The sequence below is a fragment of the Notolepis coatsorum genome (assembly GCF_963971535.1).
Source record: "Notolepis coatsorum genome assembly, chromosome: 17".
NCBI classification, from domain to species: Eukaryota; Metazoa; Chordata; class Actinopteri; order Aulopiformes; family Paralepididae; genus Notolepis; species Notolepis coatsorum.
In genome coordinates, this window is record NC_140181.1 from 104,515,128 (window position 1) to 104,541,538 (window position 26,411).

A 26,411-nucleotide genomic window follows, 5' to 3' on the forward strand; every position below is an offset into this window, starting at 1 on the left:
GAGTCAGCATTGCCTTGGCTTGGGCTGATCGCTATACTAACCCGTTTGGCTGGGTTAGGGGGAGGGAAGTCACGGGTGGGGATCTGGCATTGTGGACAGCGACGCCTACAGGTCAGGTCTGGGCGCTTGCTCAGCGGAGGCAGGACTTGATGAAGGCAGCGTGACCTCCCATGCGTTACACTTCACCAATGAGAGTCCTCGCTGCCAGGTGAAAAAAGAGGCACTGGCTGTCGCCGCACGTGTCGGAGGAAGCGTGCGGAGGACTTCAGGTTTCCCTTGTACCGACCAGTAGGAGAACATGCGCACAACAAACGGGTAGGGGAGGGGGGGAATTGGCACAACGACTAAATTGGGACGGGGAGAAAACAGAGAAAAATCGGAGAAAGAAAGGATAAAAAAAAATATATATTTACAGCACTGACAAAGTTGAACAAAGTGCTGTACAAGTCCCACAACATTAAAAAAAAAATCCCCCGAAGCTTCGAATTAAAATCGAATCTCGGCCCCGAAGCTTCGAATTCCAAAAAAAAATTCGAAGGTCAGCCCTAATAACAAATCCTCTCTGAACCCTGTTACGTGTCTGCCTTGTGCAGGTGGCTCCACAGTGAGGCCATGTACGCGGTGGCCCAGAAGAAGTGGCTCTACATCTACGACTCCAACGGGATCGAGCTTCATTGCCTCCGTAAATTCAACGACGTCCTCCGCATGCAGTTCCTCCCCTACCACTTCCTGCTGGCCACCGCGGTGAGTTCCTCCCCTACCACTTCCTGCTGGCCACAGCGGTGAGTTCCTCCCCTACCACTTCCTGCTGGCCACCGCGGTGAGTTCCTCCCATACCACTTCCTGCTGGCCACAGCGGTGAGTTCCTCCCCTACCACTTCCTGCTGGCCACCGCGGTGAGTTCCTCCCCTACCACTTCCTGCTGGCCACAGCGGTGAGTTCCTCCCCTACCACTTCCTGCTGGCCACAGCGGTGAGTTCCTCCCCTACCACTTCCTGCTGGCCACAGCGGTGAGTTCCTCCCCTACCACTTCCTGCTGGCCACAGCCGTGAGTTCCTCCCCTACCACTTCCTGCTGGCCACAGCGGTGAGTTCCTCCCCTACCACTTCCTGCTGGCCACAGCCGTGAGTTCCTCCCCTACCACTTCCTGCTGGCCACAGCGGTGAGTTCCTCCCCTACCACTTCCTGCTGCGGTGAGTTCCTCCCCTACCACTTCCTGCTGCGGTGAGTTCCTCCCCTACCACTTCCTGCTGCGGTGAGTTCCTCCCCTACCACTTCCTGCTGCGGTGAGTTCCTCCCCTACCACTTCCTGCTGGCCACAGCCTTGAGTTCCTCCCATACCACTTCCTGCTGCGGTGAGTTCCTCCCCTACCACTTCCTGCTGGCCACAGCGGTGAGTTCCTCCCCTACCACTTCCTGCTCCTCCCCTACCACTTCCTGCTGGCCACAGCCTTGAGTTCCTCCCCTACCACTTCCTGCTGCGGTGAGTTCCTCCCCTACCACTTCCTGCTGGCCACAGCGGTGAGTTCCTCCCCTACCACTTCCTGCTCCTCCCCTACCACTTCCTGCTGGCCACAGCCTTGAGTTCCTCCCCTACCACTTCCTGCTGCGGTGAGTTCCTCCCCTACCACTTCCTGCTGGCCACAGCGGTGAGTTCCTCCCCTACCACTTCCTGCTCCTCCCCTACCACTTCCTGCTGGCCACAGCCTTGAGTTCCTCCCCTACCACTTCCTGCTGCGGTGAGTTCCTCCCCTACCACTTCCTGCTGGCCACAGCGGTGAGTTCCTCCCCTACCACTTCCTGCTCCTCCCCTACCACTTCCTGCTGGCCACAGCCTTGAGTTCCTCCCCTACCACTTCCTGCTGCGGTGAGTTCCTCCCCTACCACTTCCTGCTGGCCACAGCGGTGAGTTCCTCCCCTACCACTTCCTGCTGGCCACCGCGGTGGATTTCTCCCCAAAGCTAATCTCTCTGGCCTTGTGTGTTACATATGTCGGGGGGGGGGGGGGGGTGACAGTGGCTCAGGAGGTAGAGCAGTCGTCTGGTAATCCCGAGGTTCCCGGTTCGATTCCTGTTCCTCCCTGGCAGTGCGTCGAGGTGTCCTTGAGCAAGACACTTAACCCCTAATTGCTCCCGATGAGCAGGTTGGCACCTTGCATGGTCGCCTCCGCCGTCGGTGTGTGAATGTGTGAGTGAATGGGTGAAATGTGAGGAACAAAATTTGTAGAGTGCTTTGGATAAAAACGCTATATAAATGCAGCCATTTACCATTTTTTATCATTTGCATATTTATTTAAGGGATATTGATATGATATGATACATTTATTTATATTGCGCCCCTCAACCAATAGTTGAGCCCGGGGCGCATATTACTATAATCACTCTTGTTACCTTCATGAAAGGCATTTAAATATACTTGTTTGATGATTCAGATGTCTGGCACCAGTGTTGTCGGGGTTTCCTTAATAACAACCTCCTGTTTGCCTTGGTTAGAGTGCTACAGGGTTCCCTTAGTAACCTCCTTTCATTCTTCCCTGATCAGAGTGCTACAAGTTTTCTGCAGTACTTGGACGTGTCTGTGGGGAAGGAGGTGTTTGTGACCAACACCAAGACAGGCCGGCTGGACGTGATGTGCCAGAACCCCCAGAATGCCATCGTTCACCTGGGCCACTCTAAAGGCACGGTCAGCCTGTGGTCCCCCAACCAGAAGGAGGCGCTGGTCAAGATGCTGTGTCACCAGGGAAGTGTGCGCTCCATCACTGTCGACAAGACCGGCACGTGAGTCGCAAAAACTGACCCATCTCAAACCCCGCCCCTTTTCTTGATCCTCCAATCACAACTGTTGCTTTCCTTGGAGAGGGAATGCCAAAAGAAGGCATAAAAAAATTTGTGAGAGATGGATTTTAAGAGATTTTAATGTGGTTATATTGAATCTGCTTACACTGCACAAAGGCACCGGCTATTCAGCCTGATTAGAGACATGATTTGGGATGAATATTTGTCCATTCGAAAATTGCAGATTATGTTCAATAATATCTTGATTGAGCTGCTAGACAACACTGATTAGTCAATACCATGCAGTTATTTTCAACTGATTATTATAAATTGTGATCTGATTAACAATCACTGTATCACTTGACAAATATCTAATAATGACCAAATTACTTACTGGTACTACAGAAAATATGACCCTGGTTACTGATAACAGGAAGGATGCACAAGGTGATATGATAAGGTGTCTTTTTCATTGCCGTTTCATAGAGAACACAGTGCCAGAATAGTGGATTATTGAATATGTACCATCTGTTATGAATACATTCATTGTGATTTCCCCATGTGATATGTATAATGCCAAGAAATTAGAAACACCATCAATATAATGTCTATTTGATCAATCACAATTATATCAAACCATGGTCCTGTAATACCCTTTTAACCTAAGAAGAAGAAGGAAGAATTTCTTGTCACTTGAATCTTAATGGATGTCAGGCATAGAGAGCATAATGTGTGTCTAATAGGGCTGCAACTAATGACTATTTTGGTAGTCGACTAATCTGTCGATTATTTTTTCAATTAGTCGACTAATCGAAAAACAATTATATATAAAAAAAGAAAAAGAAATTGCACTACCTATCTTTGTGAAAGTGGCTTCTCAGCTCTGGTCCAGCTGAAGACAGAGCAGAGGAACAGATTGGACATTGAGCATGACCTCAAGAGTTGCTTTGAGACTCTTGTCAGGACCAAACAACATCCCCAGTTATCCCATTAGTTCCCCCAAACTTACTGTCGGTCTGTTATGTTAAGCTAAGAAGTCTTCAGCTGGCTGGACCAGAGCTGAGAAGCCACTTTCACAAAGATAGGTAGTGCAAAAAAAAATTATAATAATTCTTTATTTATTTTTTAATGACTAATCGACGCAACAATTCCTCGTCGACGATTTTTTATAATCGACATCGTCGATTATGTCGACTAATCGTTGCAGCCCTAGTGTCTAATATATATATACTGTATATATTCCCAATGCCTCTGATGGGTTATGTTGTGCGGGACATACAGTCAGCAGTGCTCCCCAGTGCAAACAAGGGTCATCTCTAGTCTGGAAGCTAGTCTTCATGTTGTCTCAGGAGAGGGCTGTCTCTAGTCTGGAAGCCAGTCTTTATGTTGTCTCTAGTCTGGAAGCCAGTCTTTATGTTGTCTCTAGTCTGGAAGCCAGTCTTTATGTTGTCTCTAGTCTGGAAGCCAGTCTTTATATCGTCTCTAGTCTGGAAGCCAGTCTTCATGTTGTCTCTAGTCTGGAAGCCAGTCTTCATGTTGTCTCTAGTCTGGAAGCCAGTCTTTATGTTGTCTCTAGTCTGGAGGCCAGTCTTTATGCTGTCTCTAGTCTGGAAGCCAGTCTTTATGTTGTCTCTAGTCTGGAGGCCAGTCTTTATGCTGTCTCTAGTCTGGAGGCCAGTCTTTATGCTGTCTCTAGTCTGGAAGCCAGTCTTCATGTTGTCTCTAGTCTGGAAGCCAGTCTTCATGTTGTCTCTAGTCTGGAAGCCAGTCTTTATGTTGTCTCTAGTCTGGAGGCCAGTCTTTTTGCTGTCTCTAGTCTGGAAGCCAGTCTTTATGTTGTCTCTAGTCTGGAAGCCAGTCTTTATGTTGTCACTAGTCTGGAAGCCAGTCTTTATGTCGTCTCAGTGTAGGTGTGCACGTCACTGAGCCTTTCATTAGACTTCCTTGATAATATTTTTGTAAGTTGGGGAAATATAGACGGGACGCTTTGAGAATCCTGCTTTAGTAACCGGTTTTCATCCGTTTTTCTCTCTCGTCATTAGTGTGCTGCACTTCCCTTAATGCCCACGAGAGAGCAGCCTTGTGTAATTCTTTGCCCTGGTGTCTGTCTGGTAGGTACATGGTGACATCCGGCATGGACAAGAAACTGAAGGTGTATGACATCAGGACCTTCAAGCCGCTCCAGTCCTACTTCCTGCCTGCTGGAGCTTCCTGTCTGTCACTGAGTCAGAAGGGTCTGCTGGGTGCAGCCACAGGGGACGTAGTCCAGGTCACTGTCCCTTCCTTAATGTTATTAACCACAGGGGACGTAGTCCAGGTCACTGTCCCTTCCCTAATGTTATTAACCTCTTGAGCTCATCACTGCCATGCCTCTGCACTGCACTGCACTGTAGCACTTTATGGCACCTATCTCTTTTAATCAGTGAATCACATTAGTCTTATTGAATTAAATCAGTTTTTATTGAATTAGACTAGGTTCTTATTTAAATCTGTCATGAGGATTAGTATTTATTTATTTAGTATATATCTAATATCTACTATCAAATGGCTATAACCGAGACCTGAGTACTATATCTCGTGCTTCCATGTCAATGGAAAAATGACAATAAACATAACTTTGATTTTGAGCCCTAGCCATATTTTCAGAAAATGCGCCTAAAAATACATACCCAAGTAAATGGAAGATTGCTCCACTTCTACAAGGCCCATTTACATGTTCTTGGTATCTACGGACAAAAATTGTAAAAATTGTAAATTGTAATGAACCAAAGGAGAATATAAATTATTATTATAAATATTTTTTTTTCATCTTTGACAGTGAATAACACCATGCTAACATTCTCTCAAGTACACCTTCTTGAGATCAAGTGTAATCAATAAAGGGCAGATGATTTACAGTGGGTTTTGTAGATACGGTACTGGATTTTGCCATCCAGACACATGCAATTTGAAATATGAATATAGAATATCAGGCCAAAAAGGAACGTATTGTGGCCAAGTCATACATCTATGGATCGAGCCAAATCTCCCCTTTCCAATGGCAGTTAAAACTGGATTTAGTACCACCAGGCGCCCGTTACAGGGCAGCAAAGACTGTGAATGAAATTACTGTAAGTACAGCTGTCAGTTACTTTTGTATAATGTCCATAGCGCCGCCATTTTTGACCTGATTGCGACGCAGTTTTTCTCTAGAAGTTCACAGAACGGTAAAGAAACTATATACGCTGTCAGGTTTGTTCGACCCGTGAGATATAATCACAAAAATCACATCTTAGACAGCGGCTGGTGTGAGCTGGGTAGTGTAGTTTGATAAAAGGTTGACGTCCATCGAAAGCCCTGGGTCTCCTCTTTCTTAGGACTACAATGATTTCATGACAACGTAATTTCCTCGCATCTAAATCGTCCGGTTTCTGATGCAATGGGCAGAGATTATTATAAGCTTATATTTAGCTAATAACACTTAACGTCAAACGAGCATATTGCTGAAAATATCCACTTTGACACTGCTGTTTTGATAGGGTTAGGGTCTTTACTCTTGGCTACATTTGAAAAAGAAACACAACATTACTTAATACGGACTGTATTGATCTATTTATGACGTGAAATAAATCTCTGCCTGGTACTGGGCCGATCGCGCTTAAGGGGTTAAGCATTTAATAGGATTAGCTGCAAATTTGTTGAGGTGTTTTGCCACCAATTCGTGGGATTAAGAAAAGGGATTATCTTATTTTATGCATTTGTTTACCAGATTCTCTTAACGTGTATCGATGGTCTGGTCTGCCGGCAGGTGTACAAAGATGTCTGCAGCAGCCCAGTGTCCAAGCCCTACATGGCCCACCGGGTGAGGGGAGCTGTGTGGGGTCTCCAGTTCTGTCCCTTTGAGGACGTCCTCGGCGTGGGACACGGACAGGGCTTCACCAGCATGTTGGTACCAGGTCAGTGGACACTGTTGACACAATGCCGCACCCCACACCCCACCACACACCACACCGCACGGCGTACCACACACCCCACCCCACATTCAGTCCACAGTCGCATCTTTATATTGACCATACCCTGTACATGATGACTCTGGAGTTAACCTTCCAGACAGTATTGCACAGTATTTATTATTAATTGTGCCCTTCCTGATGACTTGTCGTACAGAACTTGTAAGTCGCTTTGGATAAAAGCGTCAGCTGAATGACTAAATGTATTAATAATAATAATAATAATAATAATAATAATAATAATAATAATAATAATAATAATAATAATACATTGGATTTATATAGCGCTTTTCCAAATGCTCAAAGACGCTTTTTTTTACATATACTTATTTGACTATGTCTATAGATTTAGCTGGAATTCCATTGCTATGGAAGAGCTCGGACCCGTGTGTACTTCCTGTCAAGTTGTTGACACCAGAAAACGCTGCAAGAGGAAGTAAAACCTGGGTTCATATTGAACGTTTTATTTAGTCTATTCCTTGTTCCTCTCCCCCCCCCCCCCCCCCCCCCCCCCGCTGTTCTCTCGCTCGCCTCTGGCAGGTGCTGGAGAGCCTAACTTTGACGGTCTGGACGCGAACCCGTACCGCAGTGCGAAGCAGAGGCAGGAGTGGGAGGTCAAGGCCCTGCTGGAGAAGATCCAGCCGGAGTTGATCAGTCTGGACCCGTGCCTGCTGAGCCAGGTGGACCAGGCCTCGTGGGAGCAGCGGCACCAGGACCGAGTGGAGAGCCTGGTCAGTACCTGGGAGCATGTCATTAGTAGGGGATGGGTACCGAATCCGGTACTTTTAAGGGTACCGACTAGAATCACGTCGGTACTACCGAGTACCGATTCACGTGAGATCCACCGGTGCCACATTTCGGTATATGTTATATATATATATATATGTTTTTTTAAAGTCCGATGACGTCAACGATTCGTTTACCGCTAAACGAAACCTATGAAGTGTGCCGCACATTCACATCAACGTTCACGCGCACAATACAGGTTTACCTAGGATTTGACTTGGTTCACAACAACAAAGCAGTCGGGGCAATGACAAGCCGAAAACGGTCGCAAGTGTGGTTACACTTTACAAAGCTAGATGCAGACAACGCTCGCTGCAATATTATATATAATATTATATATATGTGTATATATATATATATATAACTACACACCCTCAAGACCCCTACGCTCTGCATCTTCTGGCCGCCTCAGACCTACTCCTATCCAAGCTGTACAGTGTTTTTGAGATCAATATTAAATTTTTTCGCCATGGCATTCATAATTCATCCAGCCAACCTCCGGTGCTCCAGCGGGACCCTGAATGAGACTGCAACGTCTCAATACCGCCGCCTGGTGGATGGTCGGGCGAGTTACACTCTCAAAACCGGATGTTGTGATCGGTGCGTCGAGGAAATTCTTCCGGCAGTAATATCTTGCTACGGGACTACAGACAAACACTATAGTCCATATGCCATAACGCAATAATCGATATGATTTCGGCGTTTATTGCGCCATACAAACCGGAAATGGATGTAGGAGATCGGCGTAAAATAATTGGGATCTTTCTCCTCCAGTCTCATCGGCGAACGGTAAGAGGACAGTAACGTTATTTTCAGCCCGATTGTTTATTAATTTCACTGCAAACCATCTGATCAACGTATCAAGCCATAGTAAATAAAGCCGTTACTGACGATCAAGGAATTATAAACGACCCCCCCCCCCCCCTTTCCTTCACGCATGATGAAGCATAATGTATACCGATCATATACATTTGAATTCTTTAATATAGTGTGTATAGGAGAGAAACGCCAATCGATAATCTATATATGCTTCAGGGCCTATAACTACTGTTTTTGGAATTACAGCAGAAAAGATTAAAAACATACTTATATTCTCGACGCTAGTAACACAACAATGTATGAATGAAAAAATATAACGTTCCCACATCCTGAACGATAGATAATCGATGTTGAATGGGCCATAGTAATGTCAATATAGCAATACAATTTAAAAAGTTATAGCCCTGCAAAGAAGGTAAACATCTCCATAGGCTTACAGTGCTGGCAGAGTGGTATAAGATGGGCACAATGCCCGGCGCCCAATGTGTTAAAGGATCGATAGGCGGCCGCTGATTTTTGGTCTTTTTATATCTCGACGGTAATAGGACTGTGGACACCAAAATGAAAAAATCTGTCTTTCTCGTAAAGCTAAAACAACAACATCCGAATGACCAAACATGCTGTTGTGTGAGAGGGGGGTTATGCCATAATGCTTTGAAAATAACAAGTGCCAAATTATAACAAATTGTCTTCATTTCAGATGTAGTGATTGTAAAATCAGTGTGATAAACACTGTCTTTTAACACTATGGCGTCCGTTCACGAGTATATACGTGTTTCGATTCCATGCGTTGTGGTCCAGAGCCACGAGTATACTCGTGACGAGTTGTTATTGTTTTATTCCATATTTATAACGCTTATTAGGTCCCCGATCCACTTGCAGGATCTTTCCACATATTTGATTTTCGAAACATGCAGTACTGGCCAGATCCGCTTAGGGGCGCCATCGCTCCACTGCAGTATCATTGAGGGGATTTAAAAAAAAAAAAAATCTTTTACAGTCCTGTGGGCGGATCATAGAGCCTTGATTCCAAACGAAGACCCTCCATCTTTGATCAGCTTGCCGAACGTATTTTTCAGCGTGGAATAATGGGATTTATGATTAGCCAATGTACATATCGATCTACCAGAATCCGATGACTGGTGAGCAAATGCTGCCGGCGATCACATGGCCTGACGGTAGGATAATATTACCCCAAATTACAGCTGGATTGGACATTGTTTTATAACCTAACGTGATAGACTACTGACATTGGCTACCTGAACGCACACTCTATTGCTAATCAATAATACTGATCGACGTTCCCCGCCGCCCCCATTTCATCCATAGATGCTCTGTAATAGTCCGGATGCTACGCAGTTTGTTTTATTTCATTCGTATATATACAGCAGAAATGGCGTTTGATATAACGGCGCCAACGTTTAGCCTTTTTTGCAGCCTCCTGAAGAAAAGCCTAGACGAAAAGCGTGATATACCTTATATTCACGACGCTATAAAATGACAACCAACCGATGGATTTTTATTTTCTTTAAGCCATTATGAAGGCACGGTTTATGCACTCAAGTGACAATGAGAATGGACAGATAGCAATACTATAAATGATATATATATATCTCTTAGAAAGTACATCGGTTTGTTTACAATCCTCTGTCCTCTGAGGCCTAAATCGCTGCAAGACTGCGGTCGCCATAGTGTTAATGGACTAAACAGCAATTTCAGTGGATAACAACAACAGTAAAAAAAAAACTGTCCCTGTTTATACCAGCGAATCGCCCTCCGTGAGACCTTCTGTTTACATGGTCAAGTTTTTCTGTAGTAGTTAGTATTCCAGAAGTAGTATTTCCCCAGAATGGCTGGAGGCTTAAAAAACTCCAGAGATCCATAGCCTGAAGTCTTATTATCTTAAGGGGGGGTCTGCTGATGGAGACTCAGTGTTCAGGGTAACAGAGCATGAGGTGAGGTGGACCTTTTAAAAAAGTGAATATCAGGAAGGCAGCAGGACCGGACGGAATCCCCGGCCGCGTCCTAAAAGTCTGTGCCGACCAACTGGCCCCGGTATTCACTGACATATTTAACCTGTCCTTAGAACAGGCTGTCATCCCCACCTGCCTGAAGAAGTCCACTATCATCCCTGTACCTAAAAAATCCAAGCCTGCTTGCCTCAACGACTACCGCCCTGCGGTTTTTCTCTTCCTGTTTTCGCTTGTGACTTTTCACCTAGATCCCTGTATCATACATCCCCAGTCTAGTTCAGTCGTTGTGAAATAGGGTGATTCAGACTCTTGCAGGGTAGTCTAAAATTATTGAGTTCTCAATCCCAATTTCTGAATGAATGCACATTTGCAGTAGAGCTGCTTTTGTGTCATAAGAAGAGAGCTGTTGAGCCCTGTTATTGCGATATCTAGCTTCCACAACCCATAATATTTGCTAGGTCAGCCACAGATTTGCTAATTTAAAGACTTTGAAAATGAATTTCAAATGAAAGACTTTCAGGTCAAAGTGTAGACTCCATTTCATTTTAACCCTGAATTAAAGACTGGAGTGTGTAGTTAATGACTGAAGTGTGTACCGTAATTTTCGGACTATAAGGCGCACCTGAGTATAAGCCGCAGCAGCTACATTGAATGATGTGTACATATATAAGCCGCACTGGACTATAAACCGTAGGTGTTTTAATGTTTAATTACCATATGTAAGGGTTCGTGCACAGAGGGGATTGTCGGGAAAGAGATGGCTGTTTGAGGAAGCTCGCATTTATTAACATATGGCGCGGACCAGCCATAGCTCGGTATACGCTGCGGCGGCTAGCGTGATAGCTGAATCTGGTGTGCTAGAGTCCATCCATGATGCTGTGAAAATCATACAGCAGCAGTCTGCTAAGTTTCTCCGAGTAGTGAGTCGCAAGCGGATTTCATCCATCTTGTTCTGAATGGAGCGGGCGTTTGTTAGGAAGAGTGTCTGCAACGGTGGCTTGAATGGATTAGCCGTTAGCCTAGCATTGATGCCAGCCCGCTTGCCTCGCTTCTGCTTCCGTTCGAGCGTCTTCTTCTCCGCTTGTCTGTCGTGGCAGGAGCCTCGCTTGGAGGTCCCCTAGTGGCCGTTAGCTGTAAAAATCCATAGATTAGCCGCACCGTTATATAAGCCGCAGGGTCGAAAAAAGGCGCGGCTTATAGTCAGAAAATTACGGTAGTTAATGACTGAAGTATGTAGTTAGTGAAGTGTGTAGTTAATGACTGAAGTGTGTAGTTAATGACTGAAGTGTGTAGTTAATGACTGAAGTGTGTAGTTAGTGACTGAAGTGTGTAGTTAATGACTGAAGTGTGTAGTTAATGACTGAAGTGTGTAGTTAATGACTGAAGTGTGTAGTTAGTGACTGAAGTGTGTAGTTAATGAAGTGTGTAGTTAATGACTGAAGTGTGTAGTTAATGACTGAAGTGTGTAGTTAGTGAAGTGTGTAGTTAATGAAGTGTGTAGTTAGTGATGTGTGTATTTAATGACTGAAGTGTGTATTTAATGACTAAAGTGTCATTAATAATTGAAGTGTCGTTAATGAATGAAGTGTGTATTTAATGACTGAAGTGTGTCGTTAATGACTCAAAGTGTGGAGTTAAAATGCGAGTTCAAGAGTGGATTATTTTCTTGTGGTTGACTCCACACCGCTAGTCTTCAAGGTGAGCTAATATATTGTGTTCCTTTTCCCAGGGCTACGACCCACTTGCCGTAGACAAGTTTAAGCCACGGTTCAAGACAAAAGGTCGGAGTTCAAGCGGAAAGGTGGAGAAACGCAAGAAGCAAGTGGCTCATGAGGACCAGAGGGTAAGTCCACTAGACGTCGGAAAGTGTTGCGCAACTCAGCTTTTTAACCCTTTCACTGCCACACGACAGAAGGTTAACCCTTTACTATCACACAACCGACAGTCGCCGTCGGTTGTGTGATAGTAAAGGGTTAACCTTCTGTCGTGTGGCAGTGAAAGGGTTAACCTGCTGTCATGTGGCAGTGAAAAGGTTAACCTTCTGTGTATTGTCGCAGTGAAAGGGTTAACCTTCTGTGTATTGTCGCAGTGAAAGGGTTAACACGTCGAAATATCCTCCCGGCTGTGTGTCTTCTCGCTCTCACGCCTCCTTCGTCTTGAGCGACGGTGGCTCAGGAGGTAGAGCAGTCGTCTGGAAATCCGGAGGTTCGCGGTTCGATTCCCGCTCCTCCCCAGGCACTCGTTTCGAAATGTCCTTGAGCAAGACACTTATATAACCCGAAATTGAGCAGATTGGCACTTTGCATGGTTTGCCTCGGTCATCGGAATGTGTGAGTGAATGGGTCAAATGTGAGAAAAAAATTGTAAAGCGCTTTGGATAAAAGCTGTTATATAAATGCAGCCAATTACCATTTATCTCCCGCAGGATGTGATCAGGAAAACGGTGGAGGACAAGATGAAGATTGACAAAGAGAGCAAGGCGAAGGAGAAGAAGAAGGAGAAGGCGTCATCGGGCCAGAAGTCGGCACTGGCCAGATTCAATAAGTAGAAGAAGAGAGGAACCCATTGTGCCTCCGAGCGGCCCGAACGGGGGACGACGCGACCTTTGAACTTTCTATCAATAGCGCACTCTTGACTGAATGTATTGTCGACGGCCTGCCAGGACTACTGCCGGTTCCACCAACGTGCAGAGATCGCCCCCACTTCCTGTCCTCCATGACGTGGACCTGTAGCCTACAGAGGACGGGGTGGCTCGTTCATCAGGGCCGTCTGTATAACCAGTGGTCCCTGCCCTGCTCAGGACAACGGTTAGGGCTGGGCGATAAAATGATAATTATCGCGATATATTTTAATAATCGATAAGAATTATATTGATAATTAATTATTATTATTATTATTTCTTTTTTTTTTGGTATTATTGTGATCTGCAACAGAGCAGCTTTAAAACCAGAGACAGTGGACAGGCTTGTCTTTCTTGCCTGCAACTTAAAGTAATGGCTTTGCTTGTCCAAATGACAATACTGACCGAATTGAGATATATTTTTCTCTTGTCCATTTATTTTGTTTGCTTTCTAATTTAAAATACAGTTTGAAACCATCTGTACACAGTAGGCTATGTGTGCTAGCAGAGCTAGTCTCCAGTCGCGAGTCACGTTGCATCTGTGCGTCTGGCGGTTTGTCCACCAAAAAAGTGCCAAAAGATAGAAAAGAAACTAGCAGAGCCAGAACTGTTCAACTCCCCTGGAGCCACGGCCACTTTTTTTTGTACTTTCGCTTTCAAACCAGCTGCAGCCTGAGAACTGGAGTGTGAGGGGCTGTAACACTAAAGATGGCGGCAACGACAAAGAATTGCTGCAAAATAAACATACTTAAAAATAATAATAATAATAATACATTTGATTACTAATAAAAATATAGATAATTATCGATATCGAACGATGTGAAAAATGTTATCGTGATAACATTTTTGGCCATATCGCCCAGCCCGCCGCCAACCCATAGGAATGGACAGATGAACTGATGAGAGAGGTGCTTGTACCAGATTATTGCCCGGAGTTTGCGTGCCGTCGTTGTATTTGTTCTCATTGTACAGCAACACATCTCTCTCTCCTCCCCCCACACCCCCCAACACACAAATTTTTTACCTTTCCTATGATGGGAGTGCTGTTTGAGCACATTACTTGAGTAATGTTTTACCATTATACAGCTGAATATGATCTAAAGAAAAATAAAAGCATTTGGGTCTCTCTGTAACTGCTATGAGAAATACGTATGTCTTTGTCACAGAAAATGGTTTAGCGGTTCTCAAACTACCGGTTGCGACCCAAAGTGGTACTTGTACATTGGCAATATATATATATAAAAATGTTCTGGCAACATATTTTGGCTAAATATGCCTCGTTTTATAAATGTGTGTATTGATAACATAGTGCTGTAATCACATTTTCTAATGTGCATGATCAAGTTCAACAACGTGTGCTTTTATTTGTATATTCCTTAATTCCACGTTGAAATTGCGCAATACATTAAGTGTGGGGTCACCAAAATAAATCCTAAATAAAATGGTTGTGGTATAAAAAAGTTTGAGAACCCCTGTATCACATAGTGGTATGCTTTGCTGTATATACAATCCCACATTCATCTGGTCAACGCCTGGTTGAGAATATCCTTTTAGTTTCAGTACTTTAAACCGTAACGCTCCAGAAGTACATGGAACTAACTTTAGAAAAACAAGCTTTTAGGCTTCTGTTAAGTTAACACCTCCCGTAGTTTTAAGCTCGGCTAGTGGTCTGTATCCGCTTCCTTAAGTTACCTTTCCATTAATGAAGTTATCTTTTTACATGCTTCCCTTGAGCAACCCGTTTAACTTCACATGTATGGCTTTGTCCCCCGACGTGTTTCTTAAAGTGGGTTCAGGGTTTATCTGCAAAAGGGACTGCATATTAATCAACAATAAATGTAAATACGCCAGATTTAGCCAGAAGGCTAGATTTCATCTGTAGTCCCTGGCCAAAAGGCATCAACCTAAAGTGATAAAAAAAAAAAAAAAAAAACATAAGTTCAAGTTCTTTAATAGTTGTCATACAGAAGTACAGAATACTTTCATACAAAATGCTTCTTACTGTTGCGCTCCAGAGACTGTGCTAGACAAGATAGTATCAAATAACATAATATAGCATGTAATTTAGAAGAAGAAAAATGAGGTCACAGTGTTCGGTATAGACATATGTAAAATGTTCTGAGTTACCATATAATATACAATACTATGCAGTGTACTAATGTACAGTACTATCTAGTGCAAAGCAGAAATGGGATGAGGTACAATTTTAGGTACAATTTACAGTAAGGTGTACGAGTTGTAGTGCAATCCTTCATCAATAAATATAAAGTGTGGGGAGTGGGTGCTACAGTGTGTTTGTTTAAAGTGGGTGTGTGCTATAAAGTGTGTGGAGTGGGTGCTACAGTGTGTTTGTTTAAAGTGAGTGTGGATGTGTGTGCTATGTGCGTTTGGTGGTTGTTGTTGTGTAGTGTTCATTCATTGTTCGTTTAGCAGCCTGATGGCCTGGGGATAGAAGCTTCTTCTGAGTCTTTCTGTGCTCGCCTTGAGACTCCGGTATCGCTTGCCTGACCGCAGCAGTTCAAAGAGGCAGCTGTTCGGGTGACTGGAGTCTTTAATGATTCTCTTAGCCTTGCCCTTGCAACGCTTGTTGTAAATGTTCTGGAGGGTGGGGAGCCCCCCTCCAATTGTGCGTTCGGCTGAACGTGTCACTCTTTGTAGTCTGCTTCGGTCTTGTGCAGTGCTATTCCCAAACCAGGAGGTGATGTTGCCGGTCAAGATGCTCTCTATTGTACATGAGTAGAAGTTCTTAAGGATCTTCTGACTGACTTAAAACTTCCTTAGGCGCCTGAGGAAGTAGAGGCGTTGTCGTGCCTTCTTCACAACACTGTCAATGTGTGTGGTCCATGTCAAGTCCTCGGATATGTAGGCTCCGAGGTACTTAAAGCTGTTGACTCTCTCAACCGGTGCCCCGTCGATGCTGAGGGGGCTGTAGTCCTTGACCCCCGACCTCCTGAAGTCCACAATCATCTCCTTTGTTTTGCTGACGTTCAGGGAGAGGCTGTTTTCCTGGCACCATCCCGCCAGGACCTTGACATAACATACATCTAATAGGCCTACATAAAATACAATTCATCATCACAATATAAAAATGTTTACAAAAATACACATAAAAGTTAATTGTATACACACACAGCTAATGAATTTGTTCTGGTCTTCTTTGAGCCAGTTTAAAAAAAAATTATTGTTCAAGCGTGTTACAGGTCCGGATATTTGTAGGCATGGTGTTCCAATACTTTGTGGCTCTAACAGACGATGCGGATTGTCCAAAAGCACTCTTCCTGAACGGAACCATGCGGCCCCCCTTGGATGAGGACCGTGTGTGTCTTCTAGTGTCCTTTCTGGCCACATACAGACTCGGTGGTGGGGGAGCCTGTCCGTGAAATGACCGTGATGATACCTGTGAGGCTTCTTGTTCAACATTTTTACTGCTTGCTTATAGAGGGACTCAAGTTTATGAAAAGTGGTTAACCCTGCCTGGGACCAGCTTAGATAGATAGATCTTTATTTGTCATTGTTGGTACAACGAAAATTTGTTAGGAACATCACCACTGGCATACAAACATAAGATATGGCATGTGCAAAATAATAATGTCAATAATAATAGTAATATAGTAATAAAGTATCAATGTCCTCAATATAACATACCATCATTGTCCCAAGTGCATTTAGTGCTAGTGCAAAATAAATTAATAAATATAAATATTTCAGTCCAGTGAGTTGATGGAAGGAGGGGGGGGGGGGGGTGTTGACTTGCAAAGGATGAAATATTGTATAGTGCAGCAATGCAAGTCCGGTTCACAGTTATTGTTGTAATGTGGGAGTTATGTCACCGGGGGTGGGATGCGGGGGGGGCAAGTTGATGTTCGTCGTTGAGCATCCTGACAGCCAGAGGCTGTTGGTCAGTCTGCTGGTTCCGGACTGGATGGATCTGTACCTTCGACCAGAGGGCAGCAGTTGAAAGAGATGGTTTGCTGGGTGGTACTGGTCTTTCTTGTAAGATGTTATTTATACGCCGTAGGCAGCGGGAGGTAAAGACTGTGGAGATATCTGGGAGGCTAGCTCCAGTGATCCTCCTCGCAGCGTTGACCACTCTGTGGAGGGCCTCCTTCTCTGCCCTGGTGCAGCCAGTAAACCACACCAGTAGTCCGTACGTGAGTACACTCTCTACTGCGCAGTGGTAGAAGTTTGTCATCAGTCCCTGTGGGAGTTTAGCCCATTTAAGCTTCCTAAGATAGAAAAGGCGCTGCTGTGCTTTGCCCACAGCAGAGGCAATGCTGACCCCCCACGACAGGTCATCAGACATTGTCACGCCCAGAAACTTAAATTTTGAAACCCTCTCCATGAGAGTGGCTGAGGTCACCAGTCCTGCGGAAATCGATGATCATCTCCTTGGTCTTCGTGGGGTTGAGAGCCATGACCATCGCACCACTCCACTAGTTGCTCAACCTCCCTCCTGTATGAGGTCTCATCATTCCCTCTGATGAGGCCAAGCACTGTTGTGTCGTCTGCAAATTTTACTATGAGGTTAGATGGAGAGGAGGAACAACAGTTGTGTGTGAAAAGTACGACATGCAGTATTATATTCACAACGCTATAAAATGACAACCAACCGATGGATTTTTATTTTCTTTAAGCCATTATGAAGGCACGGTTTATGCACTCAAGTGACAATGAGAATGGACAGATAGCAATACTATAAATTATATATATAGCTGTTAGAAAGTACATCGGTTTGTAAACAAACCTCTGTCCTCTGGCCTATAAATCGGCGCTACATGCTGGTCGTCAATGTGGTATTGCAGAGTTTCCTTGTCAGCAGAGTGGTATTGTGGTCGGATAACCCAGTCAACAGATTATGGGACTTGGTGATTCTTTCTGGTCTATTTGTAAACGTTAAGGGGCCACAAGGTCCCCAGCTAAATTAGGAATATTTGTATTTTGCCATAATTGTATTCAGATGTTAGTCCAATTAGGGCTTCTGAAAGAATGATAATAGTTCCTTCCACTGTTCTCTCCCCACCTACAGTATAGATACTGTGGGTAAACTGGGTATGGAATTCTGGATTAAGTTATAATATTTTCTTTTATTTAACCAGGTTAGTCCCGCTTCAAAGAGACACCTGGTCAAGACATCAAAACAACTGTTAGGCTTAGTGCAATACAACAACGGTGCCGGGGGGAAAGTACAATCATATCAGTTCATGACTCCATGGACTTTACAATGGCTTCAGTAAGCATTACTAGGTCCTGGTTAAGGGTTTGATCCCCTTAAGACTCCTCCCCGTTACTCCTGTCTCCCTGTCGTACGGTCGCTCCCAGTTGTTGGAGGAAGCATTTAGGAAGCTAGAGCTTCGTTAATGGTTAGTGATTTTTATTGTATGTGATAAAACTACAATGCCAGTACTAAAGGTCTTTCTATCGGACTTCAGCTGTTAACATTGGGTTAAAAATAAAGATTAATAATTTATTAAGGGAAAAAAACAAAAGGGGCTCATGTGGTCTAATGCAGGGGTTCTCAAACTTTTTTATACCACGACCCCATTTTATTTAGGATTTTTTTTTGCCGACCCCACTGTATCGCGTAATTTCAACATGGAATTAAGGGATATCAAAATAAAAGCACATGTTGTTGAACTTGATCATGCATATTTATTAGAACATTTTATTACAGCACTATGTTATCAATACACATTTATAAAACCAGGCATATTTAGCCAAAATATGTTGCCAGAATATTAAATATATAGATTCTATTATTATAAAAAAAAAATAAACTGTCACCTACCCACGACCCCACTTTGGGTCGCGACTCGTAGTTTGAGAACTGCTGGTCTAATGTATATTCAATACGGTTTGGGGGGAGGGGGGCGGGGCATGCTAAGATGTATGTTTGACAGAGCATAGGGCTAGTGAAATCAAAATTGAGTTTATGTTCTTTTATCACATTATGTCTTGCACTGATTGTCACTTATAAGTCAGTATCTGTCCCAACGATGACAAAAAGTTCAGTTTTGTAGGTATTCTTAATGGTATTTTAGAGTTTGTAATTTCCTGGAAAACAAAAGAAATAGTCATCCTGCACAGATGATGTATAATAGTTTTGCGTCCCAATTAATAGAATAGAATTTAATGGAAATACTTTAGTCATCCCGAGGGAAATTTTACACTACAAATCGCTCACAGTAAATATTTAGACAGAACAAAGTCACGAATAAGAATAACAAAACAAATTGCCTAAGAATAAGAATAGAATAGGCCTAAGAATAAGATAATAATAATAGAGTACGGACCGGGATTCACATTTCGTATGTTATGTATATACATTCTAGTATAAAATATACAGTAAGAAATATACAGTAAAAATATACAGAAGTCTTCAGTTAGTTGAAGACATTGACATTGATGCATTGTAAAGTGTGCCAGAACATGCTTTCTTGAATTACATCACATTGTATAGTTTCCTGTTTTTACAGGAAACAACTCCATCTGGCAGGAGTATTGCTATGTCTGCCCAACACATCCCTGTCTCCCTGTGAGTGGATGTCTCGTGGTGATGACCGGAGTGGTGGACGTCCAGTGATGATGGCCGGGAGGATGCGATCCTCTCTACGTCGCCCCCATACCTCAAGTGGATCCGTCATCAGCTCCATTTTTCAATATTTCAAAATGTTCTTATGTACCCCATTGCTATTGCATGTACTTATTTGTGTTTCATTACACGTATATGTACATGCTTATCAACTGTTTCGCCTGTTTTATAGCAACACTACTATCACCGACATCTAAGAAGGGAGATCCCCCCTTGAACGGCCCTTCTAAGGTTTCTCCCCTCCACATCACCTGTGGTGCTTTTTTCCTATTGCTAGGTTTTTAGTGAGTTTTTCCTTACCTTCGCGTGGGGTATGTCTGGGAGTGTTGCAATAATTTCATTTATTTATTTTACATTTAATTTTGTATTTCCTGGTGTTTTGTTTTGTTCTTGATTTATTGTGATGTTTCTTCTTGACTTGTTTAAAGAAGATGTGTCCGGCCCCATGGGGACATTAACGAGTGTTATTTTACTTGAGTAGTGGAGTAAGGCTGCAGTCAGGGACCCATTGAGAGACTTGTGGAGCTGAAGAGTGAAAGCAGTTTGGTCCGGAAAGACGGTTCACCACAAGGCCTGTATCTGCACGGCCGATCATACCACTCCCAGTAATAACTGCATTTTATTCTCACCCTGCTTACTACCTTTTTAACCCCCTTCCCTCTGGTAGAAGACTCCAAAGTCTCAGGTGTAGGACATCTCGTTTTAAAAGTAGTACATATCCCGAGGTTGTCCGTCACCTGAACCTAATGCACAGGCACTTTGTACCATAAGGGCTAGCACCATGCCGACAGGCACTTTAAGGCAATATGCACTTTCAATTGGAGCACTGAGCTCTTTTAGGTATACTGTAGCATTTATTTTATTGTTTGTGAAATACTTCTATTGTGGGTATTGCATCGGATGTATTCTTGTGTGTTTTTATGTTTTTATACTGTATGTATGTTTGGCACCAAGACAAATCCCAATCAACCATGTGTTGAAATGGCAATAAAGTTTTCTATTCTATTCTATTTATGGAACGGTGTCTTCGTATTATTGGAGTGATCAGTTCATTTGAAGTTAATCATAATTGAGGGAGTTTATATGTAACCAGACCTCCCTACACAGTTTTATTGCTGCACTAAAAGTCTCAACTCAAACAGATAAAGGGGATGTGGCACAAGCTTATCTTACATTTTTACATTGAAGCTGAGATAGTAAAGTTCTTATCGCTGGCTTTTACCACCAGGTTTCTGCATGATAAGTGCAACGTCCAAACCAAGGTTTCCATTTCATCCATACGGGTGAACAGTGAAACGCTGCAGGGTCGTGTGGGTGTGTGGTTTCTAAGAACAAAGAAAGAAACTCCAAATATACCAGAAACCAGACATACAAAAACACATTGGCAGATTAAATCAAGTGAGATCAATCAAGGAAATGAAATGTATCCAATGTTATTCTATAAATTCTCAAAACTAAATATAACTGATGGCAATGAATCAAGGACAATTATTTAACTATTTAAGACTCACACAAGTCCTCATAAGCAATGTGGGGACACACTGCTGGTGAGTGAATGTGGTTATTATGAGTGAGAGAGATGGGTCCATAGATCCAAGCAGAGAGCAAGCATTGGAAGCAGCAGTGTAGAGCTGGGGTACGGAACGCTGGTGGATTGTGGTTACTGTAGTTTGACTCCGTTATCCTATAGACCACTACACTTCCGCGTTACATTGAAATCGGGGAGGAGATTGCGGGGGGGGGGGGGGGGGGGGGGGGGGGGGGCAAATGAATTAATGTGGATGAGAGCTGAGGATGGTTTTGTCAATAGTCCAATGTACAATTTTGTTTGTTTGTACAGTGTCCCCCCCCCCCCCCCTCAATGTACAGTTTTGCCAATGTACAGTCATTTACCTAGTATGGTTTTGTCAATAGTCCAATGTACAATTTTGTTTGTTTGTACAGTGTCTCCCCCCCCCCCCCCCCCCTCAATGTACAGTTTTGCTTGTTTATACAGTGTGCCCCCCCCCCCCCCAACCACCTCCAATGTAGATTACCCAGTATGGTTGTCAATATCCCAGTGTACCCAACCCCCCCCACCCAACCTCCTCCAATGTACAGTTTCTACGTCAAATGTATATACTCCCTTTTCCTGACTCCTTCTGTATCACAAACAGTACTGTATTTCACTGAATCTTATCTGACGGTGTTGACAATGATCTGACGGTGTTGACGAGAAACTGACGGAGTTGACAAAATTGGATTTGCATCTCTGCTCAATTTTTTAAACAGATGGAAGTGACAATAATAAGAACTAATAACTCCTTGTCTTATACTGAACATTTTGTTAACTCAATTGTAATAAACAACAAACTTTACATACACTGTTTCCAACTATTACAAAATGCACCGTTTCCAACAACAAAAACAGTAATGGAGAACAGGACCCCTTCTTCTCGTTCCTGTTTTCATCTACCTCCTCTACACCACTTCCTGATCTTCACTTTCTCACCCACTTCTCCTCTTCCTTTCCTTCTGCATTTCTGATTAGTTTCACTATGATGTCTTGAACTGGGCAGAAACAGACATCCTTCTTGCCACATTTGGGCTGAACCACATTTCTGTTGGACCATGGGGTTGCAGAAATTCCACTTTCACATCTTGTTGCTCATTATCCACATCGATGGTCTTGGCTAGCCACCAGTGGTCATCATATACTACTGCTAACCAGTCTCCATTACTAAGGCTGCTAACAGTCTTTACTGTCACCGTACCCTCAGGACCTTTCAAAGGTTCTTCGTCCAACTCCTCCATTACATCTTCCATCTCCATACCCTCTTCCATCTCATTTTCCATCTCCTCCCACAACATGGCCAGAGGTCTCTTCTTCCTTGCCCTCCGTGTATCACTCTGCTGTTCTCATGGGTTGCCATGGTAATAGGAGGTAGCTGGGCAGAAGCACTGGCAATCCAACATCTCGCTGCAAAAGCAGGATAGTTGTCTGTTGTGGATCCTGTCCTTATGTGCGATGATCTGGTGTATTTGTCTTGTTGAGGGAACCGGTTTGAGAGGATTCATGAGAAGTGTGTCGTATCTTTGCATGTCTTCTTCCACAATATGATACAGCTGAACACCATTCAGACTGTTTGAGACCTTTTTGAAGAATATGTGTCCATCAGTCACATAATTTCCTCTCAGGACCAGGTTGTCAGCTGTTCTTTTGACTGTTCCGCCAATGCCGTCTGGTGCGCCCTTACCATGAGAAGTGGGGAAGTTCCACGTTGTCCTTTCAAACCCCAGTGTAGGTGGGATACCAGACAGAAGAAAAAAGTTCTTCTTGTTCTTGTTTGCTTGGACCATCAGACCAAAAGTGCACGGTGGTAACCTGTGGATATTTTGTCTTGATATCTTTTAGGACTGGATCCATTTGTGTCCAGATTGCTGCAGCATCCTGTCTCTTTGACTCTGACAGTGTGCAAAACCCTGCCTTTCCACCCTTAGTGTAATACATTCTGGTATGGAGTGTTATCTGTGGCAGATTTTGTCCGAAATGGCAGGCCTGAACTTCAGCTTTATATTTGAATTTCCAGGATTCTGAAAAGTCAACATGGACGATTGCTGTACTCTCATCACAGGACTCAATTGTGTTGCTGTATTCTTTTGACTGGTTTCGCAATGAACACACATGTGTTGTGGTTTCCTATCTGAGTTTTTGCTCATAGAGTTTGATGAGCAATGAAAGGCTGCCTCTGTGTTCGACGAGCTTAGTGTTCATGTCGATTCCATTGCATGTGTCTTCTTGAACTCTCTCCCACTGCCTCCATTGAACATCGATTTTGTCTTGCTCTTGGGTTGTAACTGTACCTTTGTTTAGACATTGTGAGCAGGCGTGAAGAAGGCAGGCCTCACTTGCTGGAGAGCAACAAACTAATTGAAAACTGTCATCCAGTTTGTTTGACTTCACAACACCAGACATTTTAAGGACCTCGAGCATTAAGCATGCATTTTCATGTATTTGACACAGACATGTCTTCCGATCAGATGCTTTTGGTGCTGTGACATAGAAGGGCCTCAGAGCACAGAATGAAGAATAGCTCAGCTTTACAGTGGGGTTCTTAATCTGGAATTCAGTGTGGAGGTTGAGCATGGAGTCTAGCAGGATCATTATGTGCCGCTTGATCTTGTTCCTGGTGATTGTGTCAGTCTTATCCGTTGTCACACGTGTAGAGTTCAGGAAGAAATCCTGAACAGTCTGTGTTATACCCTGTATTAATGTTGGCTTTTTCTGAGGCTGCTCCTTTTCTCTCATTAACTTGTAGGTTAACCCAAACTCTTTCATTTGTTGAAGAAGCCGATACTTTTTAAGAATCGTGCCTGATGACACACTCAGTGCTGGTTTTTGGCGCCGTGGGCCAGGAGTTTGTTTGTCTTCAGCTCTCTTCTGGGGATGTTGTGGAATAGAAGGGTCTTTTGGATTTTTGGATTCCTTACTTTGCTTCCTGATGGCATCTTCTTTGTTTCTGTGCCTGGAGAGTCCAGTGGTGATGTATTTGTAGCCTTTTTTCTGCGCATTATTGTTTTTATCAGGTTGTTTCGTTGCTTTGTTACATTTGTAATATTCTCTTTCATAGTTTTTATTTCTCTTGAATGCCTTTTTCGCATTTTACTTCGTTGCTTTTCCTGTCTGAGAGACTCCCTGCACTGTCTGGCATTGTTATCTAGAATATCCTGATCTGATCTTTATCTGATCCTGATTTTTCTTGAACTCTACACTTGTGACAACTGACTAGCAAAATATTATCCTGTTGATCACTCCATACCATAATGTATTACACTATGGATGGAAAGAGTCAGATAAAGGATGATGTAGCAATCTACAGTAGACACACATGGACCAGTCCTATATTAAGAATTATTATAAAGATATTAAGATGAAATATCCACAGTTTACCACCGTTCACCTTTGCTCTGATGATCTAAGTAAACAGTATAAGAACAAGAATAACTGTTTTCTTCTGTCTTGTATCCCTACTGGGTTATGAAATTTTACATCAATCAATCAACCACGTAGACAAGTGATATATTTATGTATTAACACATGTGCTGGGAAAGTAAGACAATTATTCAATAAGCAGACCACAGCCTGCCCATGCTCTAAAAGTCAGAAGTGTATTGTAATGCATGTTATTATATGCACACTTCTGTGCAGATACAACTCTGAAATAACATTTAAATCCTTTACCATGTTCAAAAATAGTATAATAATAGCATATTATGAGGTTATTGATGGATTTGTCAACTCCGTCAGCTTACACGTCAACTCCGTCAGACACAAAATCTGACGGAGTTGATGTCTGACGGAGTTGACAAAAAGGCACACATTTTCCCTCCAAGCCTGTATTGTGCACTGCAGCTAGCTAGTTTTTTGGCAGTTGCTAGCTGTCTTAATAATCTCACTGAAACACTTGAATTCAATCCACTATTGTTTTTTAAAAGTATAATAACGGAGATATGGTGTTGACATGTTCCAGCTGTGACCATAGGAATATTGACATTGTTTGTCTAAAATATCAAAACGTATCAAATTTACCAGACCATGTGTGGTAGTGTTGCATTCACCACAGGCAGGGAAAGGAAAAGGGGTCCTCAGGGATAGAGCTGGCCATGCTATTGCCTGATTTAATTAGGTTTATGAAAAAGTCTGACTGAGTTGACATAAACTGAGGACACAACTTTGATAGGCAGATTTCTATGGAAAATATTATTTGAGTTTCATGGCATGCATTGTTTTATACATTTATAACCCTTATCCTTGATTTGATATGTATGTTTTCACAAGTGGAGAGGTTTTTCAAGCTTTTTTTGGCTGGTCAATAATGTGACCCTTGCTGAGGACAAGGAAATTAACATGGGAGCTTCTAACCACAGATTATACATTTAAAGAAATATCCCCCAAAAAACAAATATATGTGCTAAAACAACATCAGTATACACAATACCTTTAGATTGAACTTTGTGAGTATGTCAATCATTATTAATTTCTTTATTTTTTATATAAATTTGACTTTTCTATGTAGGACATGTTTTGTCCCGACTCTCAAGAATCAGTGATTTGCAAATCTGGTATGTCATAAATGTATAGATGTAGCAGTACTGACTATCTGTATGTCATGTATGTCGTCCTGATGAATTGAAAATGGGGGACCCTGATGTAAACAAGACGAAAGTCTTTCTCTGGTCTGCATCCCCTTAACAATTGTGTGTATTGAGCTGTACTGTATTGTACCCATTCTGCAATCTGTTAATAAAGTTTTCAATCAATCAATCAATCAATCAATCAATCAATCAATCAATCAATCAATCAATCAAGCCTTGATTGCAGATACGGCTGTGGGGGTGCTGGAGACATGATAGAATATACTTCTATACGCCTGAGTCTCCTGAACACAGAGAGACCCATCCCAAGTCGATCAGCACTTTCTCGGCCAAGCTATAGTCACTTTTCCGCACCTACTCCCCGAACTCTGCATGCGCAGATTGCCCACGGAGTCTCTCTGGATTGTCCAGAGATCTAGGTTTATCAATCTGTGCATGCAGAGTTCGGGAGTAGGTGCGGAAAAGTGACTATAGCTTGGCCGAGAAAGTGCTGATCGACTTGGGATGGGTCTCTCTGTAGCTTGTGCCGAGAAAGTCTTTCAATTCTTTCAAACCCCAATTGAGCATTTAACTACCTTGACAGCATGATCAACGGCTTGTAAAGAGGGTTTGGTTCAGGTTGTGCCTATATACGGTATTGAGCCGTACTGTATTGTACCCATTCTGCAATCTGTTAAATAAAGTTTTCATTCATTCATTCATTCATTCACAGTACATGTCTGACTG

General features: G+C 43.2%; 1 protein-coding gene across 1 annotated transcript in view; it reads left to right on the plus strand.

Moving 5' to 3' along the window:
- wdr46 (WD repeat domain 46) overlaps positions 1-14,094 on the plus strand; it is a gene marked incomplete at its 5' end in the record, with an annotated part of 36,649 nt that extends 22,555 nt beyond the window's left edge. Inside the window, 7 exons of the mRNA XM_084332919.1 lie at positions 594-744; positions 2,542-2,777; positions 4,890-5,043; positions 6,562-6,709; positions 7,304-7,494; positions 12,071-12,184; positions 12,767-14,094. Coding sequence (XP_084189045.1) covers positions 594-744; positions 2,542-2,777; positions 4,890-5,043; positions 6,562-6,709; positions 7,304-7,494; positions 12,071-12,184; positions 12,767-12,889 — 1,117 coding nt within the window. The 3' untranslated portion in view covers positions 12,890-14,094. The remainder of the gene's footprint in view (positions 1-593; positions 745-2,541; positions 2,778-4,889; positions 5,044-6,561; positions 6,710-7,303; positions 7,495-12,070; positions 12,185-12,766) is intronic.
- Positions 14,095-26,411: the final 12,317 nt, after the last annotated feature.